This window comes from Leptosomus discolor, chromosome 6, assembly GCF_034619465.1.
Source record: "Leptosomus discolor isolate bLepDis1 chromosome 6, bLepDis1.hap2, whole genome shotgun sequence".
NCBI lineage: Eukaryota > Metazoa > Chordata > Aves > Leptosomiformes > Leptosomidae > Leptosomus > Leptosomus discolor.
In genome coordinates, this window is record NC_141396.1 from 20,457,086 (window position 1) to 20,476,275 (window position 19,190).

Consider the following 19,190-nt stretch of genomic DNA (forward strand, 5'->3'; position numbering starts at 1 on the left):
TAAGTGTTGTGGTGTGAGTTGATAAAATTGTGGTGTTGTATTTCTTCATTGTCAGCACAAATCCTTGTTTATTAAAAATTTAGCTTGAAGGAAACTTTAATTAATTACAGGTTCAGTAAATCCTGACTAGGATTCTGCTGTGGTGTGTTTACAGTGAATGGCCTTCATGTGCCTGTGTTTCACTTCTGTTCTCTCTGCTATCTGACAGTGTGATTTATGGCTGTTGTTTTCTACTAGTCCACTGTTTGCCCTCTAGGAGGGATTGGTCTCTTGAGCCTCTATAATAACAGCAGCACTTTCACAAAACATCTTTTAATGACAACAGTGTAGCATTCTGTAAGTCAGGCTAATTGCAGACATACCCTATTAATTGCAAAAACTAGGAGAGGTTACATATTTTACAAGCTTTTAATTTGAAATCGCTCGAGATGATTTGTCTTAAGTGTTTGGGTAGAGATGTCTACAGTATTCTGTGATAGCCATTGCTGAGACTGTAGGACATGGTTGCAGACTGTGGGCAATGTACCAAGTAGAATTAAGCTTTGGATGTCCACACCTGCCTAGAAATCCTGCCTCTGTCTGTAATACAAATTGTTCTAAAGATTACATATTCTGTAATATTGAGAATCATGATGTCAAAATTAAATGTGTCATGTTTTTATCAGAAGATAACCAGAATGTAGAAATTCTTGAACAGTTAAATGCAGAAGAGCTTTTTGAATCTTGCGGTATGTCTGAGCAAGAAATTTTACAAGAGATCATGGACTTTTAACACCATCTGAGTCTTTGAGGTGGCTTTTTCTCTTTTGTGGGTTTTTTTGGGGTTTTTTTTAAGGCATTTCTAGTAATAAAGGGTTTGTCTTTCCTTTAGCAAATTTTGTAGTGGTTCTGCTTTTTTTTTTTTCCTGTTACATTGGGTTTGTTTGTTTCATGCAAAATTGCCTTCCAGCCCATCATTTTCTGTTTAAGTCTTCTGGATTTATATGTGGAGGATAAATGCAAGGAAGATGAGCTTTGAATACTGTGAATGCTGTGGAAGGTAATACAGACTGTCCCTGCCCTACACAATTTACAGCTATAAAGGCTAGTAAAAACTTGGGGAAAGGATATAGCTTATAAGAGAACCACAAAATTTGAAAATTAATAACAAATACATTAATCCTGTTAGTGAAGAAGGTTGGACAGAATTTAGAATTAACCACGTAGGCTTTTGTGATTATTTTGCAGTTTTTCACTTGCTTAATTGTCCTCTAACGTTCTAGATCACGCATGCAGTACACAAAGCTGGGTTTGTGATGTGAATATAGGAGAACTTGAAGAAACTGGTTACTTTAACCAAAGTTAATGTTTGTTGTTTCAGACATAGCCTTAAAAAAAAAAAACCAACAACCAAACAAACAACAAACCCCTCCATTGTTTCCTTCTGACCAGGCTTCAGGTCAAATTCTGATCTGTTATAACACAGTGTTCGAGGGTTTCATTCTTTCACAGATGAGCTAAGAATCATATCAGCAAAATTTTGTCTATACTTATTTTCTTTGCAAAGTAAATTCTGTATCTGCTTTTCAAAACTTTTTATGCATACCTTGGACATCAAACCTGCAGTTCAGTGGTCTGAGTTCTCTGTCTCACTGTTACTAACAACATGCGCCTTTTGCTTTTTAGGTGAAACTAATCCATGAAATTGCTTCATGCCATGGAATTTTAATTACATCTTACTCGTACATTCGACTGATGCAGGATAGCATCCACAGCTATGATTGGCATTATGTGATTCTGGATGAGGGTCACAAAATCCGAAATCCGAATGCCGCAGTCACACTTGCATGCAAGCAGGTACTTTATAAAAAATAAATGGAAGATTTTAACTGCTCTGAGGAGAGGTTCCAAAATCTAGTAGTCTGTATTACTTTATGATAAAAATACATGTTTGACCATTAATAAAGAATAAAAGCATAAATCACAATGGTCTATATTTGACTATTTAGTTTACATTACGATTTTAATGAGTTTACATCAGGAAGTTTACAGAAGTATGGTAAAGAAAAAAAAAAAAGACTATTTAAAATTGTATAGTAATTTACCATTAGGGGTAAATGTCAAATTGCTGGTGTTCATTTTCTGCTAACAGTTTATGGATAATGTATTGCAGAAAGCTGTTTTTTTCAGGAATATGAGGCCACATATTTTAAAATGAGAATTCATTGATGGTGAAATTGAATATGTTCTGAGGGAGGTTACACCATGAACCATGAAAATAAATTTTTTGTTGTTTTGTGGGTTTTTTTTATTAATAGTTCCGCACACCCCATCGAATCATCTTGTCTGGCTCCCCTATGCAAAACAACCTAAAGGAGCTGTGGTCCCTTTTTGACTTTGTGTTCCCAGGGAAATTGGGAACACTACCTGTGTTCATGGAGCAATTTTCTGTTCCAATAACCATGGGAGGATATTCCAATGCCTCTCCTGTCCAGGTAAATAGCTCAAAAATATAACTTTGCTTGAAGGAAACTGTTAGGCTGTTTCTAAACTGACTTTTAAATGTACTTCATGCTGTATGTTTTAGACACTAAGCCAAAAGAGGGTTGCATGTGTGTTTTGCTGCTGTGTATATGAAAAGAACTGTTCAACTAAATTAGACCATTCCATTTATACAGGGGTATAGCTTATACACAAGGTTTTCTTGTCAAAAGCCCTAAAGTTTAAATCATGAGAAGTATTCTTTGATATAAAGTAAAGGTAAGCAAATTGAAGTGAGAGGTGACTTATCTTTTATTTTGATGTATTTAAATAGAACTTAGCAGTTTGATATCAAACTTCAGCAAATCATGTAATAGAGGAATCATTAAATCCAAACTGAAAACTCTTTTCATTTAAAAAAACTGAAGTAGTTATTGGAAATCTGAAAGCAGATAAATTATTTAATTTTGAAAGTAAAAATTATTTGGAATATTATTTTTAATGTTTAATAATCTTTGTAGTTGTGTTTCTCAGTATTTATGACTTCTTAAACATTTTTCAAAATAGCTGATAGATAAATTGCATAATAATCTGCAGACTAAGTTTCAGATAAATGCTAATAAACTTGTATCCTTTTAAATATTCTTTGTAATGTTTTGCACACATAACATTTCTGAAGTTTTATTTTCTTTTTGAGTTTTAAGTACTTCTCATGTCTAAAGCTTAGTAATTTACTAAATTGGACATCCAATTGGGTTTTTATATATATCAATCATTTATTATATTCTTTGTTTTGCTTTAAGAGAAATTAAGGTATTTTTAGCCATTATGTACAGTTAATACCCATCTCACACATCCATTACCCATTATAGAACCATATGCTCCATTTAAGGCCAGAGTGACCTTTAGTTTCTGTGATCATGGGGATTTTCTTGTACTGATTTTTTTTTTCTTTTTTTTTTTTAAGTCTCAAGTGGGCACTAATCTTCACTTATTGTCTGGTAACCACCATTGCTGCAGGCTTCTTTTTTGATCTTCAGTACATGTATTAGCAGTTTTTCACGAGGATTTTGATTCTGTGCAAGTTTATACTCACTTCTTGGATTGATTTCTAGAAATCTCTCATTTGTGGTCTCTTTTAAAGTCCACTAAATTAGGAAAGGTAAATTAATGGTATCTGAGGAAGACTTACTTATTCAATATTATTGTTGCTAACATGAATTTTATTGCAATTTATGTTGTAGATCCACATAAATCATGAACCATCTCATTTTATTAGGATTTTCCTAATACTAATTGTGGAATTTTGCTTGTTGCTAAAATTAATATCAAGAATCATAATACAACTTTTGCCTTTTCTTTTTTCAGGTAAAAACTGCATACAAATGCGCCTGTGTGTTACGGGACACCATAAACCCCTACTTGCTGCGAAGAATGAAGGCTGATGTAAAAATGAGCCTTTCACTTCCAGATAAAAATGAACAGGTTTGCATATCTTTAGTATTAGATCTATACTCTCCCTCCCCAAAATCCAATCTTTCGTGCACATTTGGCAATAATTTGTGCTAATAGCAGATGAAATGCTGTTTTAACCAAAGATAAGATGTAGAGCTTTCAAGTTGCATATTCTTTTCACTTGTCTTCTGAGTATTAAATGGTCATAGTCTTGTAGGGTCTATACAAGTACACTCTCATCTTGAAAACCAAAGGATATATGAAGTCAAGTCTGCTTAATACTGTCCTCCAAGGTCACAGGTGCATACAGATGAGTTGTCTGTGGAGTGTTTCTATGGTGCATCCCTTGGACACTTTAACATTGTTTCCATTGTAAAAAGGTTAATTTGGGCAGCAAATAGTAGAGAAATACTTGATGACAGTTGTTCATATTGCAAGCTAGCTGGGCCTGTACATTCTAATAAATTTCCAAAATACTAGCCTTTTGATCTAAAAAGCTCTTTGCTCTACAAAGAGGTGGGATATTTTTTAGGAAAAATTTTGGTTTAAAGTAGAGGAGGTTGAAAGGATTATTTAGTCAACTGAAACTCCTACAAATACCTACTTGTAGTAATTATTAGATTCTTCTGCCACTTGGGTTTCAGTGCTTCAGGCTTTCTTGTCCTCTCCTCACTCTTTTCCTTCCTGTCTCCTCCCTCTAAAAGAGAAGTAGATGTCCTAGTCTTTATAAGACAGTGAGGAAAGGTACATAATAAATGAGTAGGCCATACTCAGTTTCTGCTGTGCAGTCTAATGATCTTTTTTTTTAATCAGATTTTGGATTTCTATATACTTTAAAGAGTCTGGGCTACTTTACAGAATGCAATCATAAACAGATGAAACAAATTTCATTTTTGTCCTTGTCAATCACAGGGCCTTACGTAAGTTTGACTTATGGCATACTGTTGGGTGCCTTGCAGGATGTGAGCAAGTGATTTTGTTCCATTTTAGCCCATCAGACCATCTGAAAAATCATTATATGCTCACACTCAAAGGCTAATGACAAAACAGATTACATGTGCTAACCTTACCATAAGGTATTAAGAACTTGCAAGTTGTAAGGGACATAACAGACGTACAATAGAAAGCGTTTCCTATAAACATAGCTTTGAGAGAATGCTAACATTGCACAGTTACCTCCTTAAAACTTGAAAATGACAGCACTTCCAAAACTAAAGCAATTTGAGGGAAAAAATAACAGCTGGGGAAGGGTACAGAAACTCATGAAACCCATCTTAATTGTTTTGTTCATTCTCTAGAGAATTCTATAAATAAAGTTGTTTATTTCTAATGATTTCTATGCAGTATCTTTTACTTAATATTTCAGTATGTCAGACATCTGTGAATCTTCATTGAAGCACATTGTAAAATTTTAAAATTCACTCTATTTGGTGTTTACAGGTTGAGCTTGAGCAGTTTGTTTGTTTTGGTAGGTCCTCTTTTGCCGTTTGACAGATGAGCAGCGTCAAGTCTATCAAAATTTCATCAACTCTAAAGAAGTTTACCAGATTCTCAATGGAGACATGCAGGTTGGCATTAATTAAGGTTAATGACAGGTAGAATTTGATGGATAAAGTCATGGACTGACCTTTGCATTCTTCTAGCTGGATTCTGCACAGAAGGGGAAGCAAACACACTGATCACAGTTCTGCTTTTGTGGATTTCTGCTTTTTTTTCTTCTCCAAGGTTTTCCATGAAATATGTAGTTAGTGATCCACATGTAGTGACATGACCAGATAAAAGTAGGACTGGAATGGGCTTTGCAATATGTTTGTGATCTTGGGAACAAATTATGGCTTGTTGGATGACCTTGTGTAGGTAACCATATGCATGCTTTTAACCAATTGCAGAAGTGAAGCAAAGGAAAAGAGCAATTTGTCCTGAGAGTACAGTTCAAATTTGATAACTGTGATGAACAGTAGATGATTTCACAGAGTCTTAACATAGATCAGAGCAAGTAGTTATTGTCTTACTAGTCAATTCAACATCTTTTGCCTGCATCCTCACGATGTAAGTGTTGAAATTGCTGTGGCCAGGGTGACAGCGGTAAATGAAATAGTTTCAAATGCCTGCTGTTACCTGTGTAAAACGTCTGCTATTCCCTGTGACTCCTACATTGCATACATCTGGTCTGTTTGACTTCTGTATGCATGCAGTGGATGTTTTTCACTCTCATTTTAGCTGCAGGATACAGATCTATTGTTTGTAAGAGAAGTAATATGTCTTGGTTATAGTATGTAATTTACCACTTTTCCTTGTCTTGTGAACTGTGAAATCCCTTCTCCCCTCAATCCCAGTGGCTCCAGTTAGTTGTACAGTCGGTCAGTACAGCCATGTATATTCTGTGCCATACAAAGCAGATGTTGACCTTACCACTGTTTTGACTTTTTTATTTTTCCAGATCTCACAAAGGTGTAGTGGCCAAGTTTTTTCAAGTGCCTAGCATGGGATAATTTCATTTATCCCAATGAAAATTATTTTAAGGAACTTGATCTTCAAGAGATGGCTTGTACAAGACTATCTGCAGAAATTTCTCTTAAGATGTTACAGAATGGGCTATCATATTTGCTGGAGTTCTGCAAATTTTGAACAGTAAATGTCAATGCTTTTATTAGATGTTTTGTGATGACAGCAGTGAATCCCAGATGAAAAACAAAAACCCCATTGTAAACAAAACAAACCATAAATCATGAGCAGGCTTATCCAACTTGTAGTGACAGAAGATGGAGGGATTTGTTGGTTCAAGCTAGTTCATTTTTATGAGTGCCTATTATATCAGAAGAATAAATAACATTTGTAATATTATTGAATGAATAACCAAACAGAACCCTTCTAACACAGCATCGAAAGTGCTAATTTTCAGCTTCGTATGTTTGTGCAAATACATTTACTCATGTGTTCTTTGTTACCGTGCGTTCTGGTGGGATACTTACTATCCTCGAGGTCTGTCTTATGTTACCTGCTAACATGGTGGGGGTTGGAAGGAAGGACACAATAATTTCAAGTAAGCAACTTGGCGGAATTTTTCCTTTTAAGTAGGAAAAATTTGACCGTGAGTTACAGCTAGGGACTACTTTTCCTAATGTGGAAATTGTTGCAGAAATCTCTTAACATTGCCACCAGAATAGGCTCACAAGAAAATAAAATTTCATTGACCTCTTGTACTGATTTTTGCTAAAATTTTCCATGAAATGGGTATTCGCATTTATTGGCTTCTCTAAAAAGCAAACCACTATTAAAAACAAACTTTGTGATGATGACTGGATTGATCCATTCCTGTTTATTTTTCTCAGCCACAATCCATATAGATACAAGTATTTGTCAAGAATTTTTTTTTTTTTTTTCCCCCTGTATTCTTTTAGATTTTCTCAGGACTAGTAGCTTTGAGAAAGATTTGCAACCACCCTGACCTCTTCTCTGGTGGTCCCAGGATTTTGAAGGGTGTACCAGATGCTGAAGTGGAGGAAGCAGATCAGTTTGGATATTGGAAACGTTCTGGAAAAATGATAGTAGTAGAATCCTTGCTGAAAATATGGCACAAGCAAGGTCACAGAGTGTTGGTTTTTACTCAGTCAAGACAGGTAAGATGAGCTAATTTCTTTTAGTTATTACTAAAAATAAGAAGTGCATATGTGTGTCCCAACAAGACTTGTAATTAGAACCACCTTTGGTCGTGTCCTTCTCAGAAAACTAACATCTTCAAAAAAAAAAAAAAAAAAATTACTAATGTCTTTGAAATAATTGGAGACTAGTTCCCAAGCTCAGTAAATGTTACTGGAATGACACAGTGTTGTGGCAATGTTGCCCAAATTCAATATACTGGGTCAAAGCTTGTATCAGTTGTACCCAGACAATACCAGGCTGAAGCAGTGGCGATATATTTATTGTCCCTACTGTGTAGTTTCAGGATAGGATCGGTAGTCAGTTTGCTCACTTTGTTTAGTACATGTGCACACCTAATCCTCAGAATTATGTGCTTTGGGCCAGTAGCACAGACAGGGTCCTTTATTTGTTTTCCCTGTGTATTCACAATTCTGTCTTGCTTCCATGGATTTCCTTGGAATGCTGCACCATTTACATGGTTAATTGTCTTGAGACCATGGCTCTGGACTTCCCAAACCAAGCACAAACATTCCACTCGTGCATTCAGCAGTGAAATAACTACTTTTTTTTTCCCCAGTTACCTAAGTCAAGGAATTTTCTGTTCATTTAAGATTCACAAGGTTTTGGTTGTCATCTTGGTTTTTTGACTGGCACTACAGTTATTACCAGAAATTCTTATGACTTGATCAGACAGTTGGTCAGTCTTCATGTCTGGATTTCATTAATTTTTTTTTTCCGTCACAACAGATGCTGCAGATACTTGAAGTCTTTGTGAGAGACAGAAACTATTCCTACCTCAGGATGGATGGCACCACAACAATAGCTTCCAGACAGCCCCTTATAACGAGATATAATGAGGTGAGATGTTGCGTCCCACATACTAATGCCTATTAGTGAGTATGGTTGAGTTCTTGCATTCCTTTTTGGTCTGTTTTTAAATGTATTACTTCAGGCTTGAGAGACAGAACTGGCAAGTTCAGTCAAATGAAACTACTGTCTTTGAGAGGGGGGAAAAAAGTCATTGCTTTTTTCCCTCTTAAGTTGAGTTTTCTGCTGAGGAAAAAAAAACGCAGTTGAAAAGGGGGAAAAGAAATTTTATTGAACAACAGTAAATGAAATTTAGATCAAACTATGTTTATTTGTCAAGAGAGATTAGGCAGACAAAGAAATGTATTCCTTCTCTTGGCTCCCTTTGCATCTTTGCCAATAATGCTGATGATTTAAAAAAAAAAAAAAAAAAAAACAGGAAATTAAAAAAAAATATATCTTGTACTTCGGTAATTCCGTCTTTAGTAAATTCTCTCTTGTATTATAGGACAAATCCATATTTATTTTTCTTCTAACAACTCGTGTTGGTGGCATTGGAGTTAATTTAACTGGTGCTGACCGGGTTATTATTTATGATCCTGACTGGAATCCCAGTACAGACACACAGGTGAGTTTGGTTCATTACACTCCATTTACCAGCAAAGTTGAAATAAAACTGAAGACTGAATGACATTTATCTCCACAAACAGTGTGAAAGAACTATGTTGCTCTTCCCTAAGTTGCTGTTCCCAGCACTGGTCACTTAGGGTGCAGTTCCACATTATGATTACTCTTGTGGCAAAGTCGATTTAAGTGGTTCCCACCACATCCCCTTTATGCTGTAATACCTTACCACTCTTCAATATTGTCAATTCATGTAGTCTGTTTAGAGTGTGTCCAAACAAACAGTTGAAATGGCCTGGGGTTTTTTAAATAAATAAACAAACGAGATGGTGCTGAAGAGAGAATACAGCAGTACAGCTGTGCAAGCTCTTGAACAGGCATGACTGTTTATGGTGGCAATGCAGGGTAAGAAAAGGAGAACAAGCGTTGCTTACATTGCCTTTGTCACTAAATAAAGATATGTAGCTATGCCCTTAGAAGCTGCTGTTAAGCCAGTACCTTAAAGAAGTTGTTCTTTATCTGATATTGTGATAAGACTCTGGTTTAGCAGATCCCTTAACAGTATGTGGGTCTTACATGTTTGAGAGGAAAAAACTATTTTTGATGGAAGTCCTACATAGCTCTGAGACCTGCAAGTGTGTAGTCCGACTTCAGGTGGTCTGTTTTAGGAGTTGGTTCAAGATGTTTGTAGGAAAGCTTTCAGTTAAGAAAATTTCAAAGGAAATGTGTATATTAAAGCTTTATTGTGAAATAGATCTCTTTTGGAATAAGTCTATATAAAGTACATATCCTAGATACGGGTTCTAATTTTAACATTATTTTTTTATTATATTATTTTGCATAGATTTCTTGGTACAATTGGAGACTTGTCTTTTTACATATGTAAACTTTCTAAATTGTTTTCCTCTCCTGATGAGTTAGTTGTCCTAATGCTGTAGAAATACCACAGTTATGTAACTTCTTGAATGATTTGTTAAATGTCCAAACTAGGTTTGAAACAATGGTATTGATAGACTTGTATTTGACAGAGAACTAAGAAGCTAATGTCTGGTAACCAACCTTTTGTGTTCCAGGCTCGGGAACGTGCTTGGAGAATAGGCCAAAAGAAACAGGTGACTGTGTATAGGCTCCTCACTGCAGGTACTATTGAAGAGAAGATATACCACAGGTCAGTCAGAACAATTTCTTGGATACAACCTTATGCTCAAGAAAATGTTCGTAGTGCATCTGAGGTGGTGTAATAGTGATGTACCTGTCCATGTGCACACGTGGCTTGTAATCCCCAACCTTGGTCATGATGGGCATGTCACAGAAAACTTTTAAATTTCTGTTGACAAGGGGGTCGTCATCTTATATTGGACTCTTAGCTGCAGGGCTGTGCTGCTGCCTCTCTAGCTCCGAGACCCACATGTTAAATATACCTTGTCAATCTGTTCCACAGCTGTGTCCAGCACATCCAGAATTCATTGTAAATGAGAGAGTATGAGGCATAGACAGAACATGAGACTCAACAAGTCTGAAATGCAAATTGAAATCAACAAGTTCTTTATATTGTCCTTAGGATACATAAAGATATATGAAAGACATACATCCATTTACTACTTTGCAAACCCAATTTGATTTTATTCCCAAATCGTTCCAAAGTGGGAGAATTAAATCCCAAGAACCACCAGTCATATTCATGTTATTTATGCCAAAATGTAGCTAAAGCCTTAAAGTGCTAGTATTTTGAAATCAATGAAATCTTTTTAGTTTGCTTTCCCATCCAGCTTTCTTAGTAGTTAGCTTCACTCACATGAATTCCAAATGAATGTACATGGAAATCATCTGTATAGGCATTACTCTTTAGAACTGGAATATCCTCTTTGAAAATGCAGACGAATGAAAAGCTCTAAATAATGAAATACTTGGACTTATTGAATGCTTTTTTCAATCCGTTTTACCACATGGACACAAAGCATCCGCTGTTGGTTGGCTTGCGTCCCTCTGGCACACTTCTGTTTGAACAACACTGACCACATCAAGAAATTGGGCTCTAAGGGTCAGGACAGCCATCAGAAAGTCATTTATTTCCAGAATAGTGCAATGGACTTTGAACTTTAAGCAAGTTGTCTTTTCTATTTGCCTGTGTTTTCTTCGCTGCAAATATGTGATCATCCTTGCAGGAAGCGACGAAGCTCAGTTAATTCTTAAAAACTCTAACGTCTTCTGATGGGTGCACTACAGTAGCTGGCACCTACGTTTAAACTTAGGTTTTGCCAATTGGATTAAAAACAGTTTCCCTGCTTAATGCCAGGAGAGCCAAAACCGTAAGAACACTACTTCTTGAGAACTGATTTTGAGCTTTATTTAGGGATGTATTTCTTCTACAGGAAAATAGTGCCTAGAACTTGCAATCAAAAGCGTTGTAGTACAAACATGGTATAGAAGTAGATGTACCAATACTAGAAGATTTTTTGCAGCTTAGTTCTCCCCCAGATTTGTTCCTTTCAGTCTTCTGCAGATGGGCTCTTTTATCCCTTCCTCTCAACCACAAGTCTGATTTCCTTTCAAGTGGTTGTCATCCAGTCATCACCATCAGACTGAGCTACTCTGCTGCTTTTGATTCCTCCAACCAATTGAACCATTAAAATGTTGTCATTTTAACAACCCCTTGTTTTTTCTTTCAGGAGCTTTCTGATAGTTTTATGGTAATATATGCAAGCTTTTCAATTTTAATGGACAAAAAAAAAAATCTAGCTGTGAAGTTATTTATTGCTTAGTTAAGGGATGCCTCATAGGACAATTCAGGATGGTGATTACCTGTTGTGTAATGGGGTTGTTGCAAAACAATAAATCCCTGTGTTTAACGATTTAGTTGGTTGTTTGAAAGTTACTAACTCAAGATTGTCTTTTGGAAACTAACATCATCTTCCCACTGCTTAATTGTTCTGCAGGGTAACATTTGTGCTTATACAGTTTTCTGTTTAAGTACTGTATTCAGTACTTAAACATAGCTACACATTTTTATGCACAAAGTACTTTTTTTTTTTTTTTTCTTTTTTAGACAAATCTTCAAACAGTTCTTAACGAACAGGGTGCTGAAAGATCCTAAGCAGAGACGCTTTTTCAAATCAAATGATCTTTATGAACTTTTTGCTCTGAGCAGCCCAGATGTGTCTCAGGGGACAGAAACAAGTGCAATTTTTGCAGGTACACATTTTTTTCCTGTTTGTTTAAAAGAAGAAAATGTTGGAAGTGTTTGATAAATGGGTACTAATTTCATTTGTCCCTCAGGTACTGGTTCAGATGTTCAAGTCCCAAAACAGCAATTGAAACGGAAATTTGAAAAGCCACCTGATAATGACACTTGTAAAGGTGATGTCCATCTTACAGAAAGCACCTCACCGAAGTACAGCAAGTCATGCAATTCCTACTCAACCACTCACATGACAAATTATTCTAAAGCTATAGAGACAAGTGAGGAAACCAAAGGAAATTGGGAAACCTTTGACCAAAATAGCTATGCAAAAGATAATACACAAGCTGCTACTAACGTAAATTCATTGAATAAAAGCAAGGAGGACAGCTTGGAAAGACCTGACAAATCTGTGTCCCAGTCATTGCCTGGTGATGCAGGGTCTTCAGAGAATGCCGAATGTCTGAATGCTGTGGTGGCTGATGAAGTACCTGGGGCAGCTAAAGCAAATGTCAAGGGAGATTTTAGCCTTACATGTGGTGCAGCTGGCTCTTGGGAAAAGCAGGTTGCTACAACTGAAGATCAGCAATTAATCATATATCAGCATAATAATCATTATAAACGTACCTCAAAAACAAAGCATAGGGTGGATACACTGTCACACGAGAGCCACAAAGATAAGTCTAAGAAGAAACATCACAAAGATGGCAGATTTGAAGGCGAGCGCATTCCTCACCTAGTGAGACAAAAGCAATACAGAAGGGAGAACAGTGAAGAGAAGGAGGAAGACTCAAAGAAAAATGATGATTACGTCTTGGAGAAACTTTTCAAAAAATCAGGTATTTAAACAGAGGTATCTACAACTTACACAAGTGAGAGAAGGAGCAGTTCTGTTAATCTGATGGTTAGAGCTACAATGCAAAATGTGTTTTATCTATTCTGTTACTGTAGTGAAACATTAAAACGTTCATTGTTGAAATGCTTTGGTTATGAATGTGCTGATTACCTTGGCACAAACATTTTGGGGAGATCTGCAGCCTTCCAGAAACACTTCCGGATATAGAAGTAATGCAGTAATTCTTCTGGAAATAGGGATGTAACCAACCTTCATTTACACAAGGGTTTCACTTCTGTCTGTCCTGTCTGTAACAATAGAAATGATCGATTTCCCATACAATTGCCAAGTCTGTTGTGAATAATGACCTCATCAGCACACCAGAAGTGGTTTGCTGTCAAATTGATTGCCAAACTGATAGAAGGGGGTTCTCTCACTGGAAATGACAATGCTGAAGTGCTGAATGTAATCAACTTGAAAAAGGAAAAATGTGATTGTGGCATTCACTTAAATGGTGAATATTTAATTTTGCAGATAACCATGTAAATTAACAGATCTCCTTCTTCACCTTTTCTTGTATCTTCTGGTTTCTAGGCGTACACAGTGTTATGAAGCATGATGCCATTATGGAAGCTTCCAGTGCAGATCATGTGCTGGTGGAAGCAGAAGCAGACAGAGTGGCCCAGGATGCCTTAAGAGCCTTAAAAGCCTCTCGACAACAATGTTTAGGAGCTGCTTCTGGTGTGCCAACCTGGACAGGCATGAGTGGTCTTTCAGGTGCACCATCAGGAATAAAGTAAGTTCAGAGTTCCATAGGATGCTATGGATTTGTCTTTTTTTTTTTTTTTTGCACTAGGTATTTACAGTACCATGTATTAAAGTAAGAGTTTCATGGTTTATATTTACTAAAGATATGAAAGCATATTACAAGCCTAGGAAGTCCTCTCTGAAGTACAAAGAAAGAACTATTGTTGCACAGTAGAGGAGAAAGATTGGCAGAGGGCTCATCACAGAAATGTGGTGGGATGACTCCCATGACTGATGTGCTGCAATGAATGGCTATAAACTCTTCAAAAGGAACAGGCAAGGTAGAAAAGGCAGTGGGGTGCCTCTCTATGGTAGGGAGTGTTTTGACTGCATAGTACTGAACAACTGTGATGGAGTGGTCAAATGTTTATGGGTAAGGATGAGGAGGAAAGCCAATGAGGCAGACATCCTGTTGGAGAGTCTGTTATAGATCACCCAACCAGGATGAATAGGCTGAGGAAGTGTTCTACAGACAGCTGGCAGAAGCCTCAAAATCACCAGTCCTTGTTCTTGTGGGGGACTTCAACTTACCGGACATCTACTGGAAATACAACACAGCAGAGAAGAAGCAATCCAGGAGGTTCCTGGAGTGTGTGGAAGAGAACTTCCTGACCCAGCTGGTAAGTGAGCCCACCAGGGAGGATGCCCCGCTAGACCTGTTTACTAACAGAGAAGGCCTGGTGGGTGATGTGGTGGTTGGAGGCCATCTTGGGCTTAGCGACCATGAAATGATAGAGTTTTCATTTTTTGGCAAAGTAAGGAGGGGCAGCAAAACCACTACCATGGACTTCCTAAGGGCAGACTTTGTCCTGTTTAGGACGCTGGTTGAGAAAGCCCCTTGGAAGTCAGCCCTAAAGAGCAAAGGGGTCCAGGAAGACTGGACATTTTTCAAGAAGGAGGTCTTAAAGGCACAGGAGCAGGCTGCCCTCATGTGCTATAAGACAAACTGGCAAGGAAAATGACTGGTCTGGCTGAACAGGGAGCTTTTGCTGGGACTTGGGAGAAAAAGGAGAGTCTACCACCTTTGGAAGAAGGGGCAGGCTACTCAAGAGCACAGGGATTTAGTTAGGTCATGTAGAAAGAACATTAGGAAGGCAAAAGCTCAGCTAGAACTCAGTCTGGCCACTGTTGCAAGAGATAATAAAAAGTGTTTTTACTAATACATTAACAATAAAAACAGAGCCAGGGAGAATCTCCATCCTTTATTGGATGTTAAGGGGAACATTGTTACTGAGGATGAGGAAAAGGCTGAGGTACTTAATGCTGCCTTTGCCTCAGTCTTTGATAGTCAGACCAGTTACCGTCAAGGTAATCAGCCCCCTGAGCTGGAGGACAGGGATGAAGACCAGAAGGATTCCCTTGTAATCCAGGAAGTAATAGTTAATGACCTGCTATGCCAATTGGATACTCACAAGTCTATGGAGCCGGATGAGATCCACCCGAGAATACTGAGGGAGCTAGCAGAGGAACTTGCCAAGCCACTTTCCATCATTTATCAGCAAACCTGGTTAACGTGAGAGGTCTCAGAAGACTGGAGGCTTGTCAATGTGATGCCCATCTTCAAGAAGGGTCGGAAGGAGTGTCTGGCGAACTACAGGCCTGTCAGCCTGACCTCTCTAAGGGGCAAGATTATGGAGCAGTTCATCTTAGGTGCGCTCACATGGCAAGTGCAGGACATCCAGGGAATCGGGCCCAGCCAGCATGGGTTCATGAAAGGCAGGTCCTGTTTGACCAACCTGATCTCCTTCTATGATCAGGTGACCCACCCAGTGGATGAGGGAAAAGCTGTGGATGTTGTCTGTCTGGACTTCAGTAAGGCATTTGACACAGTCTGTCACAGCATCCTATTGGACAAGCTGGCAGCTCATGGCTTAGACAGGTGTACTCTTTGTTGGGTTAGAAACTGGCTGGATGGCTGAGCACAGAGAGTTGTGGTAAACAGAATTAAATCCAGTTGGCAACCAGTCACAAGTGGTATTCCCCAGGGCTCAGTTTTGGGGCCAGTCTTGTTTAATATCTTTATCAATGACCTAGATGAGGGGATAGAGTGCAGCCTCAGTAAGTTTGCAGATGACACGAATTTAAGTGTGAGTGTCGGTCTGCTGGAGGGTAGAGAGGCTCTGCAGAGGGATCTGGACAGACTGGATCAATAGGCTGAAGTCAATTGTATGAAGTTTAACAAGGCCAAGTGCTAGGTCCTGCACTTGCGTCACAACAACCCCATGCAGTGCTACAGGCTTGGGGATGAGTGGGTGGAAAGCTGCCTGGTGGAAAAGGACCTGGAGGTGCTGGTTGACAGCTGGCTGAACATAAGCCGGCAGTGTGCCCAAGTGGCCAAGAAGGCCAACAGCATCCTGGCCTGTATCAGCAATAGTGTAACACGCAGGTCCAGGGAAGTGATCGTGCCCCTGTGCTCGGCACTGGTGAGACCATACTTTGAGTACTGTGTCCAGTTTTGGGCGCCACAGTATAGGAAAGACATTGAAGTGCTGGAGCGGGTCCAGAGAAGGGCAGCGAAGCTGGTGAGGGGTCTGGAGAACAGATCTTACGAGGAGTGGCTGAGGGAATTGGGATTGTTTAGCCTAGAGAAGAGGAGGCTGCGAGGAGACCTTATTGCTCTCTACAGCTACCTAAGAGGAAGTCATAGTGAAGCCAGTGTTGGTCTCGTCTCCTAAGTAACAAATGACAAGACAAGAGGTAATGGCCTCAAGTTGTGCCAGGGGAGATTTAGATTAGATATTAGGAAAAATTTCTTTACTGAAGGAGTGGTTAGGCATTGGAACAGGCTGCCCAGGGAGGTGGTGGAGTCACCATCACCAAAAGATATGGTGCTTAGGGACATGGTTTAGTGGTGGGCTTGGTAGTGTTAGGTTAATGGTTGGACTCGATGATCTTAAAAGTCTTTTCCAAAATGATTCTGTGATTCTCTTGAGAACTCTAACATGCAAACCCAGTCAGTGTCTTTGGCAAAACTATCCTAACCTTTTTGAGAAGGATGTTTTATGGAGTTAGCTCTTTTGTGCGTTTTTAGGAGTCGTTTTGGTCAAAAAAGAAACTCCATGCTGCTTTCTTCACATTCCACTTGTGCATCACGTGCAAAGAAGCGCAAGGTAAGAGACACAAACTAACATTTCTCTTTTAATAGCCGATAATTGTGAAGTGTTCTGATTTATGCAACAAATCTGATTTACGCTGTGAATGTGTCTCATCCATTTGGGTATGATTATGTAGAATTCTAGAATTTTTAGTCACTCATGAATTTGATTTTTGATGTTTTGATATAGCATCTCAATGAAGTCTAATTAAATACAGCAGTCATGAATTGCAAAATGGTCTGGTTATCTGTCTCAAGACCAGCAATGCTTTTCTTTCACTTCCTATGTTCTAAAGTTGACATCAGAACATACCTCTTTATTGTGTATTTCAGGTGACTAGCTTCTGAGTGTTCATGTTTGTTGTTTAAGTCTAAACAGCAGGCAGATTAACAGATTCTGTGGATCTCAAAATCCAGCTTTCTGCATAGTCTGTGTGTTTATTTGCAGGATGCAGATACAATAAAGAAAGAAAATGTAAAGAAGTGTAGTTCCAATGGGCACTTCGATGGAAAATCTGGAGAATCATCATCCAGTGCACTAGACTCTTCATCTTTATTGGCCAAGATGAGGGCAAGAAACCGCCTTCTTTTACCACAACAGACAGAGAATGAGGGAGATGAGAATTATCAGCAAGCACCTGCCCCAGCCCCAGGTTCAACAGAATGTGATGAACTGCTTGTGGATATGCGTAACTTCATCGCGTTCCAGGCCCGCATGGACGGCGAGGCTAGCACTCAGGAGCTACTGCATGAATTTGAGTCCAAACTGCCTGCAGCACAGTCCTGTGTCTTTAGAGAACTTCTCCGACATCTCTGCACCTTCCATAGGAGCCCAAACGGTGAAGGTGTTTGGAGGCTAAAGCCAGAATTTCGCTGACTTTGTCAAGGGAAGGCACCTGTCTGCGCTCAGCCACCACCCTCCTTTCAAAGACTTACTGATTGTCTTTTAAAACGAGGAATTATTTCGTATTCATGATTTAATAGTTGACTTGAGCAGTCAAGGTGCTCATTGCAGGCTCAGAGCTAACTTAATTTCTGATTTACACTATATGAAGATGCCATCTACCTCATAGATGAAACAATACAAAATATAGGCACCTTTTCTTTAAAAGAAATCTTAATAAAAATGGGATGAAGAATACATACTGACTTTTTATTGCAATAAGAGCCATGGATGTTGCTGTGGGTTGTAAGACTTTTGATTTCTGTGAAATCCCAAGGACAACTTCCTTGATTTTCTGTATGTTACTTGAATGGTCATGGGGCACACAGTGTACCATCAAAAAATGTCAGCATGAGAGATTTGCTTGTACCAACAAGTGCATCAAAGTTACTGTATGACACCCTCATCAGTAGTGAGAATTTTGTTTTAATGTTGTTGCTTTCATTGTTGCCAGCATCTAGCATATGCAGTGTAACTTACATCACTAATTAACTTGGGAAATATTTCTACTGCCACGGAGGTTTAATCACAAAAAATGGAAAGCCTGGCAGGATATTGAGAAGACTGACGGTTGATAATTATGGAAAACTTATTATATTATGGAAAATCCATTTACACCATAATCATCAATTCTGTTACAGTCCTATATACTACTGGCAATTGCTTGGTACAGTATTTCTTACCAGTAACTGTTATGTTTGTCATAGTGGGCTGTATGTGGGCTGATAGTTGAAATCCCGTTAAATATTCATGGGTCTCTGTAATTTATGTCAAAAACTCTCCAATTCCCTCTTAGCACTTAAAATTTTATACCTTGACAAAGACTGAGGTGTTAGTTGGTCAGAGGGGGAATGATTTCACTGTATTTTACTAAACATAATCACTTTTGGCAAGAGACACAATTGGAGCATATACAGAAGTTACAGGTCTACCTATTCTGTAGATAGGTCTGACAGTCAGACAAGTTCTCATACCTATTTTCTTCCAAGGAAGGTAGGACTGGATTATTTGTAGCAAACCCAAGTACTACATTGGATCTGTCTTCAAGGTACTAGTGTGCTACATAAGAAAATCTTAAGGTGGGGGGGAAATGGCTTAAGGGGGGGGGGGGGGGGGGGGGGAGAGATAGACTTTGAGAAGTAAACCACATTCTTGCAGCAACATTAAATTACTGTATGGCTTAAACTAGAACAGTTAAATATGCCTAATGTCTTTCCTGTCCCTAAGCTATTGAGAAAAGGGAAAGCTGAGCTAATTTTATTTTTTGTTCAGTGTGAAATTATCTTGTTTACTTCAAGTGAAAGTACAAGTATTGAAAGATGAATGGTAAAGCAAGAATACAAAC

At 38.4% G+C, this 19,190-nt stretch overlaps 1 protein-coding gene across 1 annotated transcript in view; it reads left to right on the forward strand.

Annotated features, from left to right (window-relative positions):
• The window catches only part of ERCC6 (ERCC excision repair 6, chromatin remodeling factor), a 51,241-nt gene extending 32,323 nt beyond the window's left edge, over positions 1 to 18,918 (forward strand). Inside the window, exons 9-21 of the mRNA XM_009959776.2 lie at positions 1,666 to 1,836; positions 2,298 to 2,474; positions 3,829 to 3,945; positions 5,388 to 5,483; positions 7,317 to 7,535; positions 8,305 to 8,415; positions 8,873 to 8,992; positions 10,062 to 10,156; positions 12,035 to 12,180; positions 12,265 to 13,005; positions 13,596 to 13,797; positions 16,840 to 16,918; positions 17,351 to 18,918. Coding sequence (XP_009958078.2) covers positions 1,666 to 1,836; positions 2,298 to 2,474; positions 3,829 to 3,945; positions 5,388 to 5,483; positions 7,317 to 7,535; positions 8,305 to 8,415; positions 8,873 to 8,992; positions 10,062 to 10,156; positions 12,035 to 12,180; positions 12,265 to 13,005; positions 13,596 to 13,797; positions 16,840 to 16,918; positions 17,351 to 17,779 — 2,703 coding nt within the window. The 3' untranslated portion in view covers positions 17,780 to 18,918. The remainder of the gene's footprint in view (positions 1 to 1,665; positions 1,837 to 2,297; positions 2,475 to 3,828; positions 3,946 to 5,387; positions 5,484 to 7,316; positions 7,536 to 8,304; positions 8,416 to 8,872; positions 8,993 to 10,061; positions 10,157 to 12,034; positions 12,181 to 12,264; positions 13,006 to 13,595; positions 13,798 to 16,839; positions 16,919 to 17,350) is intronic.
• Positions 18,919 to 19,190: the final 272 nt, after the last annotated feature.